We start from the raw sequence: 22711 nt of genomic DNA on the forward strand, positions 1-22711 counted from the left end.
TTGGCCTGTGGGTGGAAACATTGACAGGTCTGCATCGATGGCTTGAGGCTGGAGCCATTGTGAGGGTACCGTAAAGAGAAACTTTGCTATTTTTTCAACCCTCATTTTCGGTCTCCAGTAAGTGTTTTCTTAAAATTGGTCCAGTATTGGGGGAGAGCATTTTAACCAGCAGGCTGCAATCATTGGAGACAATTGTGCCTGTCAAAGTATGTATTTAAAGAGCTTTTTAAAAAAATGATTTTATGCCTCTGACAAACTTTTTTCTATATAATTCAGTTCATTTTGGCAGTCCGCTCAATAATCATCCCAGGGCTTTAAACTACATTTTCACATTGAAGGGTTGAGTTTATTCTCAACTTTGGAAAAAAAGGAAATATATATTTTGTGTGTGCTGCTGAAATATCTTCCTTCCTTCATATAATAATACTAATACTGATATTAATACTAACACTACTGCTACTAATAATAATGATAATAATAATCTTTCTTTATAGAGCACTGACGTATACAATCAGATACATGTAGTACACAGATAAACCAATGCAATGTTGTTGCTTATTTTATGGTAAATTACTATTGAAATTGTGTGTATCAAATTAGATACAGTACTTATAGAAACTCATTTATCAGTAAATCTTTCAATTTTCATTTTATTACATTTCATGCATCATGTATTATTATCATGCATAACAAAGTTTGAAGGTGAGCTCTGAACAACATTGTATTCATATGGTTTTATTTATTAAAAAAAAAACATGCTATGAAAAATTAACTGCAAAAACTTCCAGATGAATCAAATATGATACTAAACAAAACTCATAGATGTAAAGTCTTAACACATTTTTTGAATTACTTGTCAGAAGGGCCAATAAACTCCAGTTTTAAAGAATTAGAATTTTCTGGTTCAATTTGATAGTTGAGGCTTTACAGGGTTAAAACAGTAAACTAGACTGTGAATTTAATTATTATAATCAGCAAACACACAGAACAAAACAACATGCACATTTTAAACTTGAATTAAGAAAAATTATCAAATATATATGAAATACTGGTAACTTTAAAAAATAAAATAAAAATAATGGCACGTATCGGACAACATATTCGTCGCTACTGATATATCTGTGATAGGTAAATATCGGCCAATAATAGCAGTTCTAATATTTTCTGCGTACATGGAAAGTGTTTTTACTAGTTTGTGCTGCATGCTTAAACCTGTTTTGTTTAGACATCTCCTCCTGCACAATTTAATAAGAAAAGATTTGTGAGCCTGAAAGGTTGTCCAGGATGACACAATGTTTGAATGAAGTATTATATGAATTTAACATTGCCCTATGGTTGAAATCAGGCATGATTGTCTGAAAACGTTAAGCCCTGTGCAATAGAGAGGAGCTGCAGTCATTTTAGCTTGTTTTTTTTCTAAGTTGGATCTGGAGGCCTCGTCAGTGCATCATCGGTAATCAAAGCGTAGTGGAAGAGCCAGAAGAGCCAGAGAAGACACAAATATGAAGGTTGAGGCTAAAGCTGAGGTGAAAAAAAATCTTTGTCCGTATATTCAAAGTATAGTATGTGGTTTGTGGCTTTGGGCGACATTTTGACACACTGACTGCGCCATCATGAACTACTAGAATACATTCCCCCTTAAGAACAGTGTTAAGGCGGGACTGAGACTGTGAATAACGTATACACATAATACAGCAATACTCAGAGATCCTTTCACTCACCAGCCCTGTCTCAACTAATTCAGGTGTCTGTCAACCAATAAACCCGTCACTTTACATCAGCTGCTTAGAGCTGCTGCTGAAAATCCATATCACACAGGAATCTGTCCAGTCTAGTTTGTCAAATGAATGCCAACACATAAAGCGAGGCTTCTAAAACACATAAACACACTAACGTCAAAACGCATTGAAAGGAGCCTGCTGCAAGTCATTGACAGCTGGTATAGAATATTAAAAGACTTCCATATTACACAATAAAAGAAAATCAGCTAATTGAAAGATTCATAACTGAATAACTGATTATAAATACAGATTTTAACTTCAAATCAGCAGCAGAGCAGAGAGTGAAACAGCTGAAGACATGTTAAATATGAAATGTAGTTAAAAAATTATGTAATATATTTTTTTCATTTTGATTTAATGTCTTATTGTTATTTATTTTTATGTGCATTCCTTTTAGAAAATAAGACTAAAACAAGTCACTACTATAATATATACATTTTGTATGCTCTGTTTTAGTCTAGCTTTTCCTTTTCTTTCTCTCTTTCTATTTTTCTGTACTTTGTTTTATTTTTATAATTGGATTCTTTTTTTAACTGTATGTTTTAAATGTTTCCAATGTTTACTATTCAATTGTACTTTTTTCTCTTTATATTATAATTAGGTTTAATTTTCTTTTTAATTGTATGTTTTTATGCTTCCAATTCTTACTGTTAAATCATCTGATATTTAGTGTTTATGTAAAGCACACTGGGTTAGCCCGTGTATGAAATGCACTATATAAATAAAGCAGCCTTGCCTTACTATTACTACTAATGTTAGTAGTAATAGTAGTAAAGATAGTCCTTGTCCATCCTAGTCCCTGGCTTGGATGTATTTATTAGTTTTTCTTTTATAAAATTCATGTTTTTAACTGCAACTAATTTTGTTGTTGTATTCAATCTGTTGTGTGGTCTGTGTTGTTTTTTCTGTATCCTGCTGTAAACTAAGTGCCCTTTTGGGACAAAGAATAAAATGGATCTGAATCTGATGGCAGAAGTCACATAATGCAGTAAAATTAAATGCTGTGTATGTGAACCATCCAAAACAAATAAATAAATAAAACACTGGCCCTGGCCATGGGTGCTTGTCAACTCCTAGATCCTCCATTGCTTCAAACACAAGATTTTGCTGCCTGAAACATCTGAAACTATTATGTGTGTCAGCCTTTCAAAGCATGAATGTATTATAAAAGCTTACATGGTTTATTTATTTTTTAATTAAGCATTGATCACAGATTGCAAATATTATAAATGTAGTAGAATGAGTTCAAATTTTAGGGAGGTCTGGTTGTCATTTACAGAGAAACAAGCAAATTACTTTCACACTCCAGTGAACTAGCAACACACTTAATCTTATCAATTAAACACTTAAACACCGACACATGGACACACACACACACACACTTAGGAGAGGATTTAGCAGATCCTTCCTTGAGGCCAGCCTTGATGAATAATGGATAGGATTGTGGTCTGGTAAATGCACAAGTGTGAAGAAGGAGAGCGTGAGATGGAGGACAGAGCTGGAAGAGGTGGAGAGGAAGAAAATGAAAGTGGAGAATGAAGAAGAGGAAAGGTGAGGAGGGGTAACTTCTCTCCATTATTCTCAGTACACTGTTTATTTCTTTAGAATTTCCTTAAAACATAAGTTTTGAAGGGGTCAAGAGGTCAACGCTTGTGTGCTAATCAATACCGATATATTTTTTTAAAGTCATACAATTATCTTTTAAAGCATTTTACTTAAACTATGGAATTCAATTACTGCCAAAACTTCACAAACACACAAAACAAACTCAGTGTGGTTTGCAAATACAAAACATCATTCACAAACTAATGCATTTTGTTTTGCAAATAAGAAACGTACCTGCACGGCATGTAAAAGCACTGATACAGTATACAAGTTCACCTGTAGGAGGTAAAGTGCAGATCGCGGCGCACAACCCCCCCCAAGAGTACCCACGTCTTTACCTGATTTCAGGTGAATATTAACGCGAGCAGCGCTGCTAAAAAAGTTTGCTAATGACCGCAATTCACTTCCTATAAACTTTTCACAACTTTGTTATTTCAAACCTTTCAATGTGAAGCAGCGAAAGCAAGGCGTGTTTCTTATCTGCAGTAACTTAACACGACTACTCAAAGTGTGCTAAAACAAATGTGTGTGGACTGAGGTTGTCCTCACTTCAAAATTCCGTCTTAAGACCAAGATGTATCATTAACGTTAAATGTTGCTATAGTTTAATTTAAATAAGTTAGAAACAGAAGGAAAAGTTAAGTTAGCCTAATCGGTGTAAACTAGGTTAGCTCCGGCGGTACCATAAACTACATATTTGAATGAAAGACATTTCTAGAGTTTAGTTAACATTAGATTTTTCACCAGCAACGACCACAAACTACGGAGCCCCTCTGATGTCATGGTAAAAAAATGTTTTTAATTGTGGCCATACTAATTCGTAGCCACGAAATACATATATATGCGCAGGAATACTAATTTGCGGCCACGAAATAGGTATAACTTGCGCACGAAATACTGATTAATAATATTAATATTAATATCATTCCAGAGATGCACATGTAGGAAAATGTATTAAAGTATAGTGTTTATTCTGACTCACGTGGTCTGGTCATTGGTGAACTCCAGCTCTCCTTGGGCGTCCTCATAGTCCTCTCCAGCCTTGGCAGTGCCTGACTCGGTGTGGTATGGCAGGATGACGGTGCCACGAGCGCCCGAGTTGCGCACCACGGTCACCTCCATGGTGCCGACACTCTCACTCACCCGCACCATACGCTCGCTGAAGGTGAAGATGCCAGCGTGGTCATCATCCAGGATGGTCACCGTGGCGACCAGGGGCTCAAGCAGGCGGGCTTTAGGGGCAGCACCCACCTCGTCGCTCTCGAACATGCCGTCTGCGTCGCCAATACGCAGATTCAGCAAACGCACAAAGAAATGCTCATCCTCTTCAAAGATGTCGTCGTCGATTATACCAACCTGGAGACGAATGGAAAGAGACGTTAAATCATCATCTTTAGGCATGAATGATCAGAAAAAGAGAGCTGTAGCTTCTGATCAATCACAGAAAGGCATCAGCAAAACAAAGAAAGAGAGAGAGAGAGGACAGACAGAGCAAAAGGATGAAGATGTGACTGGATCAGAGTTATGCTCAGTGTCAGTCATTTGTGATTATTAATTATCTATATATGATTTATTATTCAGAATACATTTAGACAATATGATGAAAAATTGATGTTTTCTTTGCCACAAGAAGCTGCCAGACTTGTGTCATTATTATGTGAACTGCAACTTGAATGGTCACCAACCCTTTTTTCTATATTCTTGAGTGTCTGTGTGCGTCTGGATGAATATTGAGAGAGCCTGGCTATCACATTAACACAAACTCCTGCTACACTGCGGCTGTTATCATCTGATCTTGCCACCAATGAACTGACAGGTAAGCGCTCCCAAATTAGATTAGGCTGGTTTTGTAATGCAATCAGCTGCAAACCTGCCATATGATAAGACTTTTTGGATGAGGTCCAACTATGTTACAACATGAACAGATGAAGAAGATGGAAAAATTAGATTCCTTTTTGAATGATAAATTCCAGATAATTGTTTGAACACTTAAGTAGCAGCAGAGATAAATGTAATGCTGCAGTGATATGCAGGTGTACTCCAGGTGCTGTGATATTACATCTTACCACACAGCCAGAGGTGAACAGACTTGAAACTTAGGCACTAGAAGCACTTTCTTAGACTTATGCGCCAGCTGAGAATTTATTTAAGGACTGCTCTTATAATACATCCATGGCTAGTGCATATGTCAAAAAAAAGGTTTCTCGCTTCCAGGTTTACTTCTGTGTTATGTGGCCCACTGAATATGCACAGTAGATGGTCTGATGAAGCTGATGAGGCTCTGAAGGGCTGTTTCAATACAACAGTGTGTGAAGGAGTGACATCACAGGTCCTTCCTCCCTGCAGCACAACCAGCACTGTTCCCAACAACTGAACGGTTTCCATGTTTTAAGGATCCAGGGGGGCTTTCATGTACATCCAGTAAAGTAGTAGCTAATGTATCAGTAGCAGTTTGACTAGCAGCAGCAGTATTTTCCAGTCATCCCTCTTGAATCGAAACGTCTATCTCTCCTCAGCCTTTCTCTGTATCTCCTGCTGGGACTCTCATTATTTATCTCATCATCCTTCTTACCCCTCTTTCCTTTCACTTTGATCTTCTCGAGTGTCTTCCCAGACTTTACAGGCACTCTGTTGGTTACTCTGAAGCCTGCAGCATGTTTATGCAGCTCCATAAAAAAATGTCGTTTCAGGCTAGATCTGCTCTCACACCGGATTTGGTAACTAATGATAGCTGGGATTGGCTGCAGCCCCCTTTGACCCTCTAGGATAAGCAGTTTGGACAATGAACTGAGTTACAGGAGGCAGGATGTCAGATGTGGTGTGGAACACTTTGGGCAGGGTCACCATGTTTTTAAAATTCAGAACAAATGGTATACTTCTATCAGAGACAGACTGTCAGAGACAGATGTAAAACTGACTGAAAGACAATAGGTATGAGCATAACTGTTTTTAATGTAGGTATTTACAAAGTCCAAAGTACTTCATTAGTGTGTAGCCAAAACATCTGTATATTTTCTCACTTTTGCTCAAGTTTGATTTAAGTATGCAAGCCCCTTTTTTGTGCTCTGAACTTAAGTTGCATAGTTTTACTTCTATTTTGTATCTATTGTGCATAACATTGCAGGATGTTGCTATTTAATGCACGAAATCAGCAGAACATTCAGTGACAACATGTTTCAATGAAGCTTAGCGAAGGTAAGATTACATTTTGCATACCAGGCATAGTGTTGCTCATTCCAGCTGTCACAACCACAAGAGGTTGCTTGTCAGGAAAACATCAATATTCTGTAGGCTAGAAATTAAGTTAAATACTTCTATCTACAATAGCGAATACATTCAGACACAGATGTAAAACTGGCTGAAAGACAATAGGTATGAGCATAAGATTACATTTTGCATACCAGGCATAGTGTTGCTCATTCCAGCTGTCATACTTGTCTTTTAATGCACTCATTTATTTCCTGGTTGTTAGTGCTCAGGATGTTTAGGTTGTGTGTCAGTCCTCACCTGCCGATCGTGTCTATCCAATAGCACGACGACACATTTCCATTGTTCGCCTATCATCTGGTAGCTGTCTTTTTAAATACGTCTCTCGCTCTCTGCTCTAGTCTGGCATGCAGATGTTACATGTGCCCCACCACCTCCCCATCTCTGTCCAGTTTTGGCAGGGTCAGCAGTCCCATTGTTTCAACTGCTATCAGTCTCATTCCAAGTCATCAACCACCACCAGTGACTGGATTCCATGAGGGCGGGATGATGTCCTTGTAAATCCAGCATGATACTTTTTTTTAATGTTTTAATTAATGTTTTAATGTTTTAATGTTATGTTTGAGAAATTCTTACAACCTTTGGTTAAGGATGGAGGATGATTGTCATCTTGGTTAAGTATTCAAAAAGTCAACACTGACCAGAGCTCGACAGATAATTTGTTCAGCCGATAGTATTGTCCGATATTGACCTATCACAGATATATCGGTATCTGTGAATATGTTGTCAAACATGCTGGTATTGTTTTTTAGTTTCTAATGTTATATAGGCAGCATTTTATGTATATTTGACCCTTTTTCTTGATTCAAGTTTCATACTTTTTTTTGTTAGTTATTTTAGTTAATTCTAATTATTACATTCTCAGACAAGTTTACTGTTTTGGTGTACTGATGTCATTTTATACAATCATGTTTAAAATATCATACCTTCATTACATTTGAGGGGAACATTTGGTGTTTATCTGTATATAGTCAGGTATGTGTATGGAAATTATTCTTATTATTATTATGTGACTCACTTCATTCACATCCATTCCCCCTGACGACTCACATATTCTGTGCAATATTAGAATAAAACACTTCCTGCATTTCAAATTGTGTTTCCACTGTACACAATCCAGGCTTAAATTATTCATTACTATAATAAAAAATAAATTAGTAGTCAGGCTGTTGTGAGTTCTTTTAAGTTTCGAAACAAACAACCAATGTTGTTGTTTTTCTGACAAAGAAAAGTCTGTTCTTTAGGCTTTAAAGTTTCTTTTCAGTGCTACTTCCATTGTAACAGAATCATTGCATTTGAACTGAATTGAGACAGACATTGTGTAACTCTATTATCTGAAGGTCAGATCACATTCACCATGTCTGATAGTCATCTAATATTAATCTATAACAGAGCTGTCTACCAATTAAAGTCACTCCTTGTCTATACGTCTCTTCTTGCTCCTCTTTTCTCACCTTAATCTCTTTACGAGTCTCTCCAGGTTTGAAAACCAGCGTTCCTTCGCTGTATTCGTAATCTGACCCAGCGTTGGCTGAACCGTCCTCTGTCCTGTAGTCCACATAGAAGGTGTTCTCTCCCATACCGCCTTCACAGTGATATAAAACAGATTGAAGTTGGGCACATCACACAGGATCATTTTTCATTTAAATCTTTAAATCTAAATTGCAAAACTTATGCAAGAAGGTGTGTTTTTTTTATGAACCAATTTTTGTGCCATCAAAGTTTTACTTGTAATGGCCACTAACAAATCAGACAATAAACTGATGCTCAACTGTTGCATATTGTTCACTGCTGTTGGGTAAGTCTTTCATTCAGTAATTAAAGAGCAGGTCAGTGTGTTAAAATCAGTCATCATATTGCACTAATGGATTGTTGCTTCAAGTTCGGACTGCAGAAAAATGATGATAGATCATAGACCTCTTTTGAATGATTTAAGTGGACTCAGTATTATCTTATCTTATTATTATTTTTATTTCACTACCTTTGCAGATTACACCCAATGTCAGGATGCCGCAGTTCTCCATGCACTGACTGTGAGCACTTTCAAACGAGATGCGGCTGCAAATGTCCAGGTCGTCGTCTTCCGGCGCTTCCTCGTCGGGTACGGCTGTGCGGCGAGCGTGGTCGGCTGCGTGCTTCTTCAGGACGTTACCGGCTCCAATCATCATACGGGTTGCCTGGATGGAGAAAGAGGAGGAGGCGGTGTTCAAACAAAAAAAAAAGTGCACAGAATCTAATTTCATTCACATTTTATGCACATTTCTAGACATATGGATATATTCTGGGACTCTATTGGATTAGATTGCAGTTAAAAAAAAACTCCTTATTTATCTTATACTGACTCTTTATGCAGCCCCTCAGTTCAGCCTCTGTCAGAAACAGGCCACAGGAAGCATTTTTACATATCACCTCAATAAAATCACATAAGGATGATATGTCCTCTTTAAAAAAATCAAGAAATATACAAGAATCCCTTAAATTTAACATCTCACATTTGAACTTTTGTTTTTAAAAATAAAGACCCCCCCCCCAAATTTATCAGTGTATTTAAAAAAATCCAGTAGTGTTTCATGATGCCCTTCAATGTAAGTTGCTTGTGGTTGCAGAAAGAAAGAGAAAAGCGTGAAGTCCTTGAACTACTTTATGTCCTTTTGTCCTTTTGTTTGTTCACCTCAGGGACTGTTTATGAAATATGAAATATACGTGTGTGTGTGTGTGTGTGTGTGTGTGTGTGTCACCTGTATACGGTAGAATGCTCTGCTCTTTTGTTGGTGTAGCAGTGCATAGTAGTTGGCCAACTCCACCAGCTGGTCCAGCTCTTTGTCAGGATATTTCTGCTTGAGCTCCTTCAGGATACGAATCACCTGGAGGAGAGATGAGAGGACATACTCATGACTGAAATATCTACACAACACACACTGACAGCATGCATGGCTGTTGATACAAACACTGATTGTACAAGTGTTTGGATTATTGTCATGATTCAGGCTCTAAAACTTGAGAAAGGTTGGAGGAGTTTATGCTACAAAAACACTGACTGTGACATTTCCATACACTTCTGACAGGTCACTGAAAAGAATGACAACTAATGATTACTTTCCTCATTGATTAATCTATCAGTTATTTTCTAGATTTATCAATTAGTTTGGTCTATCAAATGTCAGGTGACGGCCTCTTTTTTTTTTTTTAATTGATGTTTTGGTCAGACACATACAAAACCTGTTCAATCATTATTACAGTTACATGAATAAGAGTTACATTGTGTCTTTTTTCAGTATCTGCCAAGTCCTTTTTTTTTCGCAAACAGAAAAAATAAATAACTAAAATAAAAACAACTCAAGCCAGACCTGGTGATGGCCTCTTTTGTCCCAACCAATAGTCCACAACCCAAAGATATATAATAAATGCTAAATAAACCAGAATATTCACACTTGAGAAGCTGGAATCAGAGAGTTTGGACATTTTTTCGTCTTAAAAAATAACTTAAAACAATTATTTTGACATCAAAATGAATTGACTAATCGTTGCAAATCTTTTTATTTCCAAATCCAGCAGTTAGAGAGCAACATTATCATTCATTTGGAGTTGTGTTCCTGTCCACCTGGTGAATATAAGCCCAGTATTCACTCTCTTTTAGCTCTGTTTTTGCTAACTCCTGAGGGACATATTTGGCTCTTTAGCTGCTTTTACTCTGAAAGCAACGCTATGAGAGCACTGAGAGTGAACTAACAGTCAAGTTGCGGCCGGACAGCTAAACAATGAGCTGAAACTCACTCTCATAAGGATCCGTACAGCTGATAGGAGCTGCAGAGTCGCTGATAATTCTCTGCAGGTTCATCACTATAAGCCACGACCAACACATTACACAGCTCATGCATTATTATTATTACAAAAATAAGTAATTATAGCTGCTTTAAATATAATAAAATGAGCTCATGAAACACTTTGTATGAACTGACATTTCACTGTTAAAGAGCTTCTTCTCTCTGTCAGATCAGATCAACATTATGACACTCATGAAGTTGTATATGTGTGGTATTATCTCTTAAACCAGCCACACAAGACACAAACCGCTCACTGCCAATTGTTGTCCTTCATACTTTCCCTCTCACGTTCCTCATGTATTATTACTCAACCTCTCTCCTCCCCTATCCTCTCCTCTGTTCTCAACCTCTCTGACCCTCATTATCGTATTTTCATCCTCTTCTGTCGAACCTCCCACATGTTCATCTCTCTGTTGTGTCATTACCTCTTAAACTTGTCTCATTTCTGTCCTCCTGCACAAGATTTAGAGAAACTGATCACCATTTAGCAGGCAATAAAGAGGTGTAAATGAGGACAATATTACTTCAATCCCCTATATCATGTTCAGTATAATTTTTTTTTAATGTTTTCTCTATAAACATAACCACCAGGTAAAGTGGTGAAAAGCATTTAGTCAGCATCGTTTACTGTCACCTGCAGTAAAATGATCAATTCTTTCATGTCATAATAACAACAGCAGAAATGGTGTTTTCTATGTTAACTGCATTTTTTCCACTTGAGAAATGAGATTACAGAATGATTACAGACCATAATCTGCAACAATGACAGCATCTCAAAATGGGTTCAGACACAAACTTCATCCGCTCTCTGGGTTTGTGAACAAGCAGTGTGCAGTATTTACCTGCCATGTTTTACACTGAAGTAGCAAAACATGTATCAATTTCAGTTCTGTTTTTGTAGCAGTTGTTTGCTGGTTGGACATATTTCCTACATAGTTTATGAGTTTGGTTTAATCTTTTATAATGATGAAGGTTTGTAGCAGAAGTTGCAGTTTTTTGCCCCTGTGCAAACTGAGATGTGTGATAAGTTCATGCCCTGGTTTGGTCCTCTTTATAGCCCTGCATGGCTTAGGAAAAACAGCTTTTTAGACAATATGGGTTGGATGATGATGATCCCATTTCAAACAGGGCCGTTCATGACCATAGGGCCATATCTATATTTTAATCTTAATAAACAGATTTCTAAAATTGTCTTTATTTGATATCAAATAATTCCCACAGAGTTCTCATTACTCAGTTAAAATGTACACAAACAATGACAGATAATATAAATGTAGGGAGAGGCAGAAAACCTAAACCCAAATGGACTTATTTATATTATATTATATAATAATAATATTTTTAAAATTACAGAACATTAGAGGAAATAATATGGCTACAAAGAACAAACCAAATAATTACAAATATATATATAATAACAATAAAATAAATAAATTTTTAAAAAAAACAGAAAACGCTCAAAAGCTCAGGAACTAAATCTGTGTCTTTTATTGTGGCCATAACGAAGAGCATCTTCTGTCTCTCACCTCTTTGCGGCTCTCATCTAACTCCTTGCTGCTCTCCATGTTGACCATCGCACTGTTGGAGTTCGGCAGGTTGCCCGTGGCGCCCGCTGCACCGATGTTATTTGCTGCACCTGCTGTGCCGTCCTGAGTTCCACCCCCGCAATTCTCAGCAGGGACCACGGCACCCCCCCGCGGTGGGAACTTCCCATCAATGATCATCTCCATACCGCCCTTGTTGGGTGTCAAGTCTCCCTCAGTTTCCACAACGATACCGTGGCGTTTGTCGGCACGGTAACGCTTGCCCATGTACTTGTAGAAAAGCAGTCGACGGTCAGCGATCCAAGCCAGGATGACACACACTGGGAAGTAGAGCAGGGTCACCAAGGCCTCCCACACCTGAGACACACATAAAAAGTCTCTTAATGATTTCTGTTAAAATGTGTTCAAGTGTATAATTAAAGATCATGATTAAAAACATCACTTCCTCCCTTTAGGCACTGGGCGCAGGTGTAATTGTGAGTGTAAACGCAAAGTGGCACAAACTGGAGCAGAGGATGGAGCATCATGAATACATTACCTGTACTGTAAGCTGAAATAGAAACTCATCTCATTTCCTTTAAACAACAACAGTTTAATATTAAGGAGAGTCCAGATGGAAGAATGTTATTAAATACACAGATCCCCAAACATTATTATACAGCAGCTTAAATAAGTATGTAAGTAAAGTTTATTTAATATAGTTGCTTTCACAGAGCAGGTCATAAAGTGCTTTACAAGAGTAAAATGCCCTAAAAACAGTACAATATAAGATACATTAAGGCCTGATCAGAAGACCTTAGTAACCCTCTGGTCAGACATGTACAGTTATTGGCCCCAGAGTCCTTAATGGCAGATAGACTATTGTGCAAAACAGATATAAAGTCCTAACATAAAGAGAAAAAACTTCCAAATTACTCAGATGTAATTAACATAAAAACAAGTATTTATTCCACAGCTTGTAGTATCTTCTTACAGGAGTATTCAAAGCTAAGTTCTCCTAATCAGCAATCTCTTGCTACGGTAAGAAAACTGTGATGCTCTGTCCTTGACTGAGCCTCAAAGCGACAGTAACCAACATCACCAATATGACAAAAAGCTTCAATAGCGTTGTCTTTTACACAGTACCATGCTTATATCAACATCAATTAATTCGCTGAATTAGCTGACCTTTAACAAATTACTATTAATTAACGTATTAAATGAAATCTATTACATATCTAAAAGTGTATAATCTGTTTAATACAATATATTACTTATTTACTGAACTAAACATTTAAAACGTAACTTGGCGTAAACAAGATAGGTTCAGGATCAGTCTCATCAGGTTTAAAAGAGACATACAGCTGAATGTCATCGGTATAACAGTGATGAGATGTCTTTAAATTTGCTAATAATATAACTTTAAGGAAGCATTTACAGACCAAATAGTATAGGAACTAAGACAATACCCTGAGGCACACCACAGGAAAGAGCAGAAGTTTCAGACATGTAGGAACCAAGCGACACATATTCGAGAAACAGGATGGGAACCAATTCATAGTGCTTACAGAGACACCCACCCACTCTAAGATCCAGCAGCACCAAAAAAAGAGCCTTCATCCACACCAGAAGACATCATTATGTAAATAATGCACATAAGCTGTCAAAGGTGACGGTGTTCCTTTTTTAGCTGAATTTACATTTCAGGAGACAGACTTATTTTAAGAACCTTATCTTACCTCCACGACACCTGGCGTCATGACAGACAGGATGAGGTAGAGCCAGATGTAGGCGAAGATGCTCCAGAAGGCGGTGATGAAGAACACCCGGAGATGTTTGATCTTGCGCGACTCGCCGTTGGGGATCGTCCACACGCAGATACCGATGATCACAAACATGTTGAAGGCAGCGCTACCAACGATGGTTCCCGGTCCCAACTCGCCAGCATTGAAGCCGTGACCACACACCTGGAGAGATACAGTGTGTGTGTGTGTGTGTGTGTGTATGTATGTGTGTGTGTGTGTGTGTGTGTGTGAGGTTTGTGGTTGAGGGAGCCAGGAGATAGATATTGTGAGTACCATCTAAACAAACAACAGACTCTAGAATAGATTCTAAGGTTAGGGAAAGGATTAGGATTAGCCAAGTAGTGGTAAGTAATCAAAGTAATGTAACTTATTACATTTGATTACTTATTGATTACTCTAATTTCTAACTAATGTTTTCAGCTATTCAGGTAAGTGTACACATTAAGCACCAAAATCTAAGTTCAGTGAATTTTAAAGGAAACAAATGTTAAAGGCCTGACTTCAGGTGTAACCCCCTTTGTAATCATCAACATTTTCATAAGTAACTGTAATTAAATTATACTTTTTTTTTAGTAACTAACAAATTACATTTACATTTATTTTACTCACTGTGTGTGTGTGTGTGTGTGTGTGTGTGTGTGTGTGTGTGTACGTACCTCTATAACAGACAGCAGTATCTCTGGAGCGCTGGAGCCCAGAGCCATGAGCGTAAGATTGGACACAGTTTCGTTCCAGATTCGTACCGTTGCCACCGATGTTTCTCCATTAGGCATAGTGATGGTCACCTCCTTCTCCTGTTGGTCACACAAACAGACATGGTATTAATTTACATGTAAGGGCATTGTATTGTTCTGAACACTAAATCGCACCAAGCTTTTTTTGTCCTGTATTTGGATTCCCATCGAGTGTTACCATTGCAGCTGACACTCTTTAGCACAGATAACCTACAACACACTCATTTTATGAAATCTGAATTACAATTTCCTCAAGGTAAAAAAAAACAACCTCAAATAGCAGAAACAACTTTCAAGAACTTATAAAAATACCAAGAATTTTATGCGGCTACTAATAGAAAAATTCTGAAATTTTAAGAGGTCTGTAAAATGATCTAAATCTCTAACAGCATTTTTCAAGGTGAGCCTTTGTGGATGTTTTCCTGAATAAAATCTTGTTGTGAATCTGAGCTTAAAATTGACAATATATGAGGCTTTGGACATACAGAATAACAATCTTAATAGCAGCCTTTAATAAGAATCTCAACATGTTCAGATGCTTTTTATGATTCTGATAATTGCTGTTTTTAGAGAACTTTGTCACTGGCTACAAAAGACAAAGCCGATTTTGCCCTTTACAGCGTTGACATCAGATCAACAAATGATCAAATTATTCTCTCTTTCTGTTTACTTATTTAATTTTTTTGTCATTAATTAATTGGCTGTGTCCATAGCGTTTGTTTGAAATAGCAAGTGCACACATGTCGTCCTGAGCAACAAAATGCAGCAGATAGGCCTAAACCTCCACAGTTTTACTGACAGGTGAAAATCCTCATCTGTGAGCACTGAGCCGCAAAAGATTATGAGTCTTGAAGAATATCTGCCACTTTGAATACTAATCAAATACTAATAAAACTACTTTGTTTTATGAGGGAATTACTGGATGTATGATCTTTTGCTTTACACAGCAATAAAAGTGTAAAGACAAGGGTTTGGCATCCTCTATCAAGAACAGTGTGATGAGTTTGAATAAATTAGGTCATGTGGTGGGATCAAGCCTGTGACTTTCTCATTACAAACAGTCTATCTAAGCTGCCTGCTGTACATATGTATCCATTTACTGTTTTATTCTTCATTATAAGCAGTTTATTCAGTGACATATTCTCGACTCTATTAACTATGTCTCCTCCCATAAATCCTGACGATACTGTATGAAGACACACACAGACACACAGACACAGACACACAGACACACAGACACACAGACACACACACACACACACACACACGCACACGCACACACACACACAACCAAACACAAAAAGGACATGCCGGACCTGTTTTTGCTGAGCTGAGATGTTCTAGTGGCTGCCACAGTGATGGATTGTGGGATATACATTCATTAATATTGACCTTGAAGAACCCTTTCATTTCCCTCCCTTTTACCTTCTGCTATTTCTATCACCCTTACACTCAAGAACCTATATACGAAAATATACAAGATTAACTGGCATATATTCTACATTGTAATATTAAGATACTAAGTACTAGAATTTCTTAAGTAAAAATGTACATGTTTACATATTTTAATCATACAATAAATGAACTCTTTAGACCTACAGCAGATTTGGTCACATTTCAGTAGACCCATAATAAACTCATAAAAGAACCAAACTTCTTTTTTGTGACAAAGAAGTATATGTTCCAATCACTCTATCACAGAAAAATAAGAGTTGTAGAAATTATTGGAAACTCAAGGCAGCCATGACATTATGTTCTTTACAAGTGTATGTAAACTTTTGACTACAACTGTATTTCTTTCTTTTTATGTTGTCCAGACAGCTGCCCTGTTTAAACAGTGTTTACTTCCTGCTGAGCAGTCTCCTCTCACACAGCAGGCGCTGCATCAGATCAGGTGATGCTTCATTAGGCCCCATCTGGAGCAGCTCCCTGTCAGAATACTAAATACACACACATCCTCCGAAGAGCCTAAACTCAGCCCTAAAAAACAAGTTCAGATTCAAACTCAGGTTCCTTTTCTTATATGCTATTTTTTATTCACAGAAATACAACAAACAACAGAAATATATCTAAATTCTCTTCAGTCAGAGAACAAAATGAAAGAACATGTTTTTAAAAATAGCAAAGTTGCTTAATAAACCTCGCTCTTCCATCTGTGGACACCAGGCACCATGAAACTGAGGATATGAGACCCTCTGAGTGATGAATAAGACTTGTGGGACACTGGCCACATGACGTAACTCTACCCACCTTGCTACTCTATTATGAGTACCTGGAATACATACTTACCTACAATCCAGTACATCATCCAATCGTGTGAAAACTAAGCGGCATCTATAACTACTTGAAGCTGAAGCCAATGTGTAAGTCATTCTTACATTACTAGATGCTCCAGTTGACTCCCATTCAAAATATTTCAACTTCTCTCTTGAAATACTAAGTCAATACATTTCTTCAGTCAGCCATTACTGTCTCAGCATGTACATTCAGGCCCTCTAATAAGTGTGCAGGTGAGAAATAATTGCTCTGTTAATAAGATTTGAAGACTTATATTAGCTTTTATGTCGACAGCTATATTGACAGCTGTGATTGACAGTTGGCTCACTTGCTGTTGTTCAATATTTCAGTAAGTTTAATGTTACTTGATTACGATACCTGCCCTGCGAACACAATTTAGCTAAAGTAGTTGACGTTAGCCCAAGTGTGCCCAGACAGGTGTTTGAACTGCAGGAAGTTTGTATTAGCTTGGGTCCGAGGTGGCGGGGCCTGTTTCCAGAGTATGAAAGGAAACACCCTGCACTCTGACCATTCAGGGCATCTCTGGGCTTTAAACTAGCTCCAGTGCAAATGAGCTGATGACGTCACACCTCACTACGTCCATCTAAGGCTAAATTAACAAAATTATGATCTGGTGTAAAATACTTTCAGCCCATCTGGCCTGGCCTCCAGTGCCCACTGTCCTCCCTCTCTCCTTCTTTTTCTCTTTTTTCCCTCCAGTTGACCTTCCCGTCTCCTCGTCCGACTCTCTCAAACCAAGCATCAACGTTCATTCAAACCTCCGAGGACCCTCCCTCTCTTTTTCTGCATGGTTTATGACTGCATAATCTCCAGAACGCTGGAACCCTTATAGGCTGACTGGGATCACACACACACACACACACACACACACACACACACACACACACACACACACACACACACACACACACACACACACATGTAAGCAGTCACTTGCAGCCTCATTTCCTCTCTAATCTTGAACATAACAACCACTAATAAATCTTTTATGGCTAAATCATTACCATGCAGATACTGACTTACACAAAGTAAGTCTATAGATGTTTTTTGCATGGCCAGCATGGTTTCTGTCCATTTGAAGACAATATGTAATGAGGCGTTTGACAGCTGATGTCTGATTTAATGCACCATTTATCGCTGTAGATGATCCTCGGTGCTACAGCTGAGCTGAAATCCTTGCAAAGTAAATAATTGTGTAATTTTTTTTGGAGATTGTGATGTGTTTGAAATTGTAACGGTGCACACAAAGTTCAGGTGCAGCAACTGACTGCTGTTTGTAAGGCCTTCTGACAAAAAAATGTACAACTAGACAACCAGATATTCCTGGCATTGACAAATTAAATATGGTGAGGGTTATGAGTAATCTTAAAATGTTTAAAAAAATTGTGGTGAACGTGCACATCCAGATAAACAGATAAAGCAGGTGCTGGACCAAAAACAACAAATGAAAAACAACAGAAAAGTCCGCACACTGCAGCAATGCAGGTATTTACTTGGATATCACCAGTGTGACATTTTGAGCACAATACTTTTCTTCAGACTTAAAATCAACTAGAGCATCGCCTTCTTAAATACACAAAAGACCATGGTCACTTGATAGTCACATGATGTGTCAATCCCACTTAATACTTTACAGGTGTGCATATTTTTGCATTCACGTATGCACATATGCACACATGAAAAGTAGGATTGACACGTGACTATCAGGTGACCATGGCTTTTTGTGTACTGAAGATGGGCGATGTTCTAGTTGATTTTTAGTCTGAAGAAGAGCATTGTGCACGCAACGACACGTTGGTATCCGCAGTGTGCAGACGTCTCTCTTGTTTTTAATCTTGGAATGTTGAAATAACTGTGTTTCTTTTATCTTCTTTTCATTTTTTTCATCCATCCATCATAGTTATAGTTAACTAAAACTAAAACTAGAAGTGAAAAAATAATTTAGTTAACTGAAATAAAAATAAAAATGATAGTTTAAAAAAAAGAAATAAAAAGAAATAAAAGCTGCAATGAACAATTCAAAACTAAGTAAAGCTAAACTGAACTGCAGATAAAATCTGCCTTGAATTTTACTGTGTCCTGCTCAGTTTGACTTCTTGAGATGACAGGCTGGTTCCAGTAGGTGGCAGTAGAACGGCCTCCGTATAACTCACAAAAAGAAGATGCTTGACAGCTAACATCAGAAACACAGCCAACCTTACCTCAGTGTCATACCAGTTTGTGCGTCATACATGATTTCATCCTTTTCAGCTTCTACAAATCAAGGCTTTCATTCTAATATCTCTGAAAAACTAAAAATGAGGCTAAAACTCAATAAAAAACAAACTAAAACTTCTTGTTATCACTTGTTAAACTAACTAAAACTAAACTGAAATAAAAAAACCCAACAAAAAGAAAAACTAAATAAATAAAAACGAATGAAAATTTCAAAACCATAATAACCCTGCCATCCTTCCATTCACTGGCTCTCACCTGTGATGTGATGACCTCTATGGACGCCATGAAGCGATCTGCGATGATGGACACTCCCAGGAACATGTACATGAGTGACACAAAGTAGACTACAGCTCTGGCCACCTGATCGCCGAGGCCGGGCCGGTTGGGCTCCCAGACGGGCAGCAGGATGCCGGGCCTGCACACCGTCACATCGTCACACTTGTTTCTGTGCAAAGTGCCGTTACTATGAGCGACGGAGGGCGGGAAGGAGGAGGGGAACATGGAGGGGGAGGCCGCTCGATCAGGCACGCTGCTGGGGTCGATGGGCTGAGACACTGGCTGGCAGGGAGGCAGTGGGAGGAGGAAGAGGAGGAAGAAGAGGAAGAAGGGGATGGGAGAGGCGAGGAGAGACATGGTGGCGTGCGTTCCTCACGAGAGGCGTGAGGAAAAGGTGAGAAAGAGGATGATGGGATTAGGCCGTGGAAGAGGGACGTGGGAGGGGGAGGCTCTGGGTAGAGCTGAAGGTGGTTCGACTAGCTCACCTAAAGGAAAGAGAGAGAAAAAGAAAACAGAGCAAATTAGTTTGGGAACAGAGAAAGGACTCAACAGACTTGTGTTTTTCTCCTCTGTCATGAATACATATTGATACTAAGGGACCTCATTGGAGCAAAAAACTGTTAAAATATGTGAGATTGAAGGCAAAGTGAATTTTAGAGGCACCTATGGCATTAACCCCATCTGGATTAAAATGTTGGTTTTACTCCAGGCAAAGATTTACTCATCCAAAGCAGATGGTAACCAGCTGTGTTATCATGAAAATACCTTGAAATACGCTGTTGGATACCAGTTTTTTTTTAAGTTTTTATTTCCTCATAAAGCCTGTGGCACTGAGTGAGTGTACAACAGAGTGAGAATGATTATAAGCAAAAAAGTGCATATATCCTGAAGCTGTTTGATGTCTTTTTTATGAAACCCGTGGTGTCTGATGTGTGTATCATGTTTCGATGAAGAGGCTAAGACCAGGATATATAAATACCAGGTATAGCAGGAGTTGATCTCTTTATATTCTGATGACAGAGGTACATTGTGGTCAATTGCGATATATAACTTGAGCTCCTCTCCTATGGAGTAACAAAAAGGTGTTACAGCTAACATATCAAAACAGAGAAGAACAAAATGTGACAACAGAAGTAAATAACAAAATCCTCCAGTCAATTATGATACATAACTTGAGCTCATACAAATTAAATAACATACCAGTTAAAGTGCTCAAGTGTTTAAAAGTGCTTTTATTTATTTTTTTAAGTGTGTTTATGGCACGTTATTGCAAGACTTGGCATTAGAGTAGTGCCTGTACATATAGATGTATGTATGCACACACCCCTCCAATTATAAGTGGTCACATGTCTGGTTTGCCCTGAGACACATCTTCAAATGAGTCTTAAAAGTTTGAAAGATAGATTATTCCTAATATGACTGTAAGAGGTATCTTTAAATGACAGGACATTTTGACCAAAGGTTCCTCACAGTCCCCTCCAGTAGTGGCCCTACTGGCCCAAAAAGTAGCACCACTGACAGCCCTCTGCTTTATATATTCGTTTTAACAAGGGTGGCGCAAGCCCATGCAAGACCATATACACGAGGCATGTTTTAAAATTTAAAATAAATCTCAGATATTCAAATAAAACTTAACTGGATCCTGTGGAATGTCTTCATCTTTACTTAACATCAGTGTTATTAGACAGTTATTAGACAAAGAACACGTTCCCTCCATCAATAGTCTGCTTGGAGTCCAGTATCAGTATCAACAGTAATTATAAAATCCTGGCTATGAAATTAGAAATATTTTAAAGATTAAGATAAATGATGTAATGCAGAATGCTTGCAGCTACTGTAAGTCTTTGAGAAAGCTGCTATATCTACATATTTTTATGCATATCCAAGTACTTTATTTTTCAATCCCAAATTGGTTTTGAAAGGCTGTCTGTGTTTATTAAAAAGGAGCCATGACTCATTTCTATCTGCCTCCATTCATATGAAGCTTTTACCGCTCGTACAGGACAAGAGAATCTCCACTGGCCCTGGAGTATTAAAAAACAGGAAGTGGGTGCATTTAAAGTCTCAACAATGATATAAACAAAGAAATCAGGTGAAAAGCGTGATTCATAAAAGATGACGTGATTCGCTTGAGACCCTGGCACACACTCTATTCATGGACATGAGTCACCGGTGCACTTAAAACTACGAAGGAGGTTACAAGAAAGAGAGAAAAAGGAAAGGAGATGAAGGAGAAAAGAGAAAAAACTGTAAAAACATGATATGGAGAAGACAGAGAAAGAGATTCATAGCAAGGGAAATTGAAAAGCGAGTGGCAACAAGAAAGAAACAAGAAGGAGGTTTATGGGTTTATCTTAGCTCAGAGTATTAGTTATTCATTTCATTTTTACTTACACATATTTGTCTCTTTTTTATTCCAGGTGACAATAAAACTAACCTAAACCTTGACCTCAAGAAAGTAAGTGAAAGAAAATTTAGATGAAGGAAGGAGATAGAGGATGTGAGATGAATAAAAATGTGGAATAAGAGAGGATATATTACTGAAATATTCACAAGGAAAGAAAATGCCATGTAAAAAGAAGTAAAACACAACAGAAGGAGAGACGTTTGAGAAGCATCATGATGGCCTCCAGAAAAAAAAGGGGGGTGACATCATAAGATTTGTGTTTGGTTGTTTTTGGGGATTTGGGATCAGTATTAATCAAACCGGACTCTCTGTATTGTGTTTCCTTACAACTCAGTGTGCAAGTATGCAAGACTGCAGTTGCCAACTGGTGGGATTTTAACCTCAGCGTGAAACCAAAGGATGGACAGATGGACGGTTTCCTACAGTATGTGTATAATCTTTGTACCTCCCTCTTTCTCTCACGCTTCATCTCTCCCTCTCTCTCTCTCTCTCTCTCTCTACCTCTCTCTCTCTGTGTTGCCATCCATCTGTTTATGAGAGGGAGAGCACCTGCTAACACCTTCTGTTTTAAAATGTCAGACACCTGTGTTGATCTCAGTTTTATGTTTAAATGTTTCATTTTCTTTCCTCTCTTCCTTACTTTCTGTTCACTGTCTTTCTCTCATCTCTTCATCTCAGTCTAAAGATGTATGTTTCTTTTTGGTTGTTGTAGTAGTTAACCCTCCTGTTGTCCTCAGGTCTATTTGAACCAGCAGGACAACAGGCAATTTAAATGAGGCCTATTAACCATAACTTCCAAAAATATGTGTAAAACTTGTGGTGATAAGTAGGTAATGAAGTTGGCTAAAAAGGTCTAAAAACACAGAATTGGGTGATAATTTATACCTTATACTTTATGAAGTTATTAAGTGTTGTACATCGATGTATCCCGTGGTGACATGGTTGGTGCAGTGGGTTCAAATAATGGGTGTGGG

General features: G+C 38.0%; 1 protein-coding gene across 10 annotated transcripts in view; it reads right to left on the bottom strand.

Moving 5' to 3' along the window:
* The window catches only part of slc8a2b (solute carrier family 8 member 2b), a 33792-nt gene extending 14105 nt beyond the window's left edge, over window positions 1-19687 (bottom strand). For 4 of the 10 annotated variants that reach the window (XM_053321044.1, XM_053321046.1, XM_053321045.1 and 1 more), the window contains exons 1-9: window positions 19310-19468; window positions 14462-14599; window positions 13740-13967; window positions 12163-12378; window positions 12004-12027; window positions 9392-9517; window positions 8635-8830; window positions 8108-8238; window positions 4369-4742 (exon numbers count right to left, since the gene is read on the bottom strand). In XM_053321044.1, coding sequence (XP_053177019.1) covers window positions 4369-4742; window positions 8108-8238; window positions 8635-8830; window positions 9392-9517; window positions 12004-12027; window positions 12163-12378; window positions 13740-13967; window positions 14462-14599; window positions 19310-19381 — 1505 coding nt within the window. In that variant the 5' untranslated portion in view covers window positions 19382-19468. Of the gene's footprint in view, window positions 1-4368; window positions 4743-8107; window positions 8239-8634; window positions 8831-9391; window positions 9518-12003; window positions 12379-13739; window positions 13968-14461; window positions 14600-19309 lie in introns of all 10 variants that reach the window. The other 6 variants (XM_053321039.1, XM_053321040.1, XM_053321043.1 and 3 more) reach the window with 5 other exon arrangements.
* Between the last annotated feature and the right edge of the window lie 3024 nt (window positions 19688-22711).

Source organism: Scomber japonicus, chromosome 6, assembly GCF_027409825.1.
Source record: "Scomber japonicus isolate fScoJap1 chromosome 6, fScoJap1.pri, whole genome shotgun sequence".
Taxonomy (NCBI): Eukaryota; Metazoa; Chordata; class Actinopteri; order Scombriformes; family Scombridae; genus Scomber; species Scomber japonicus.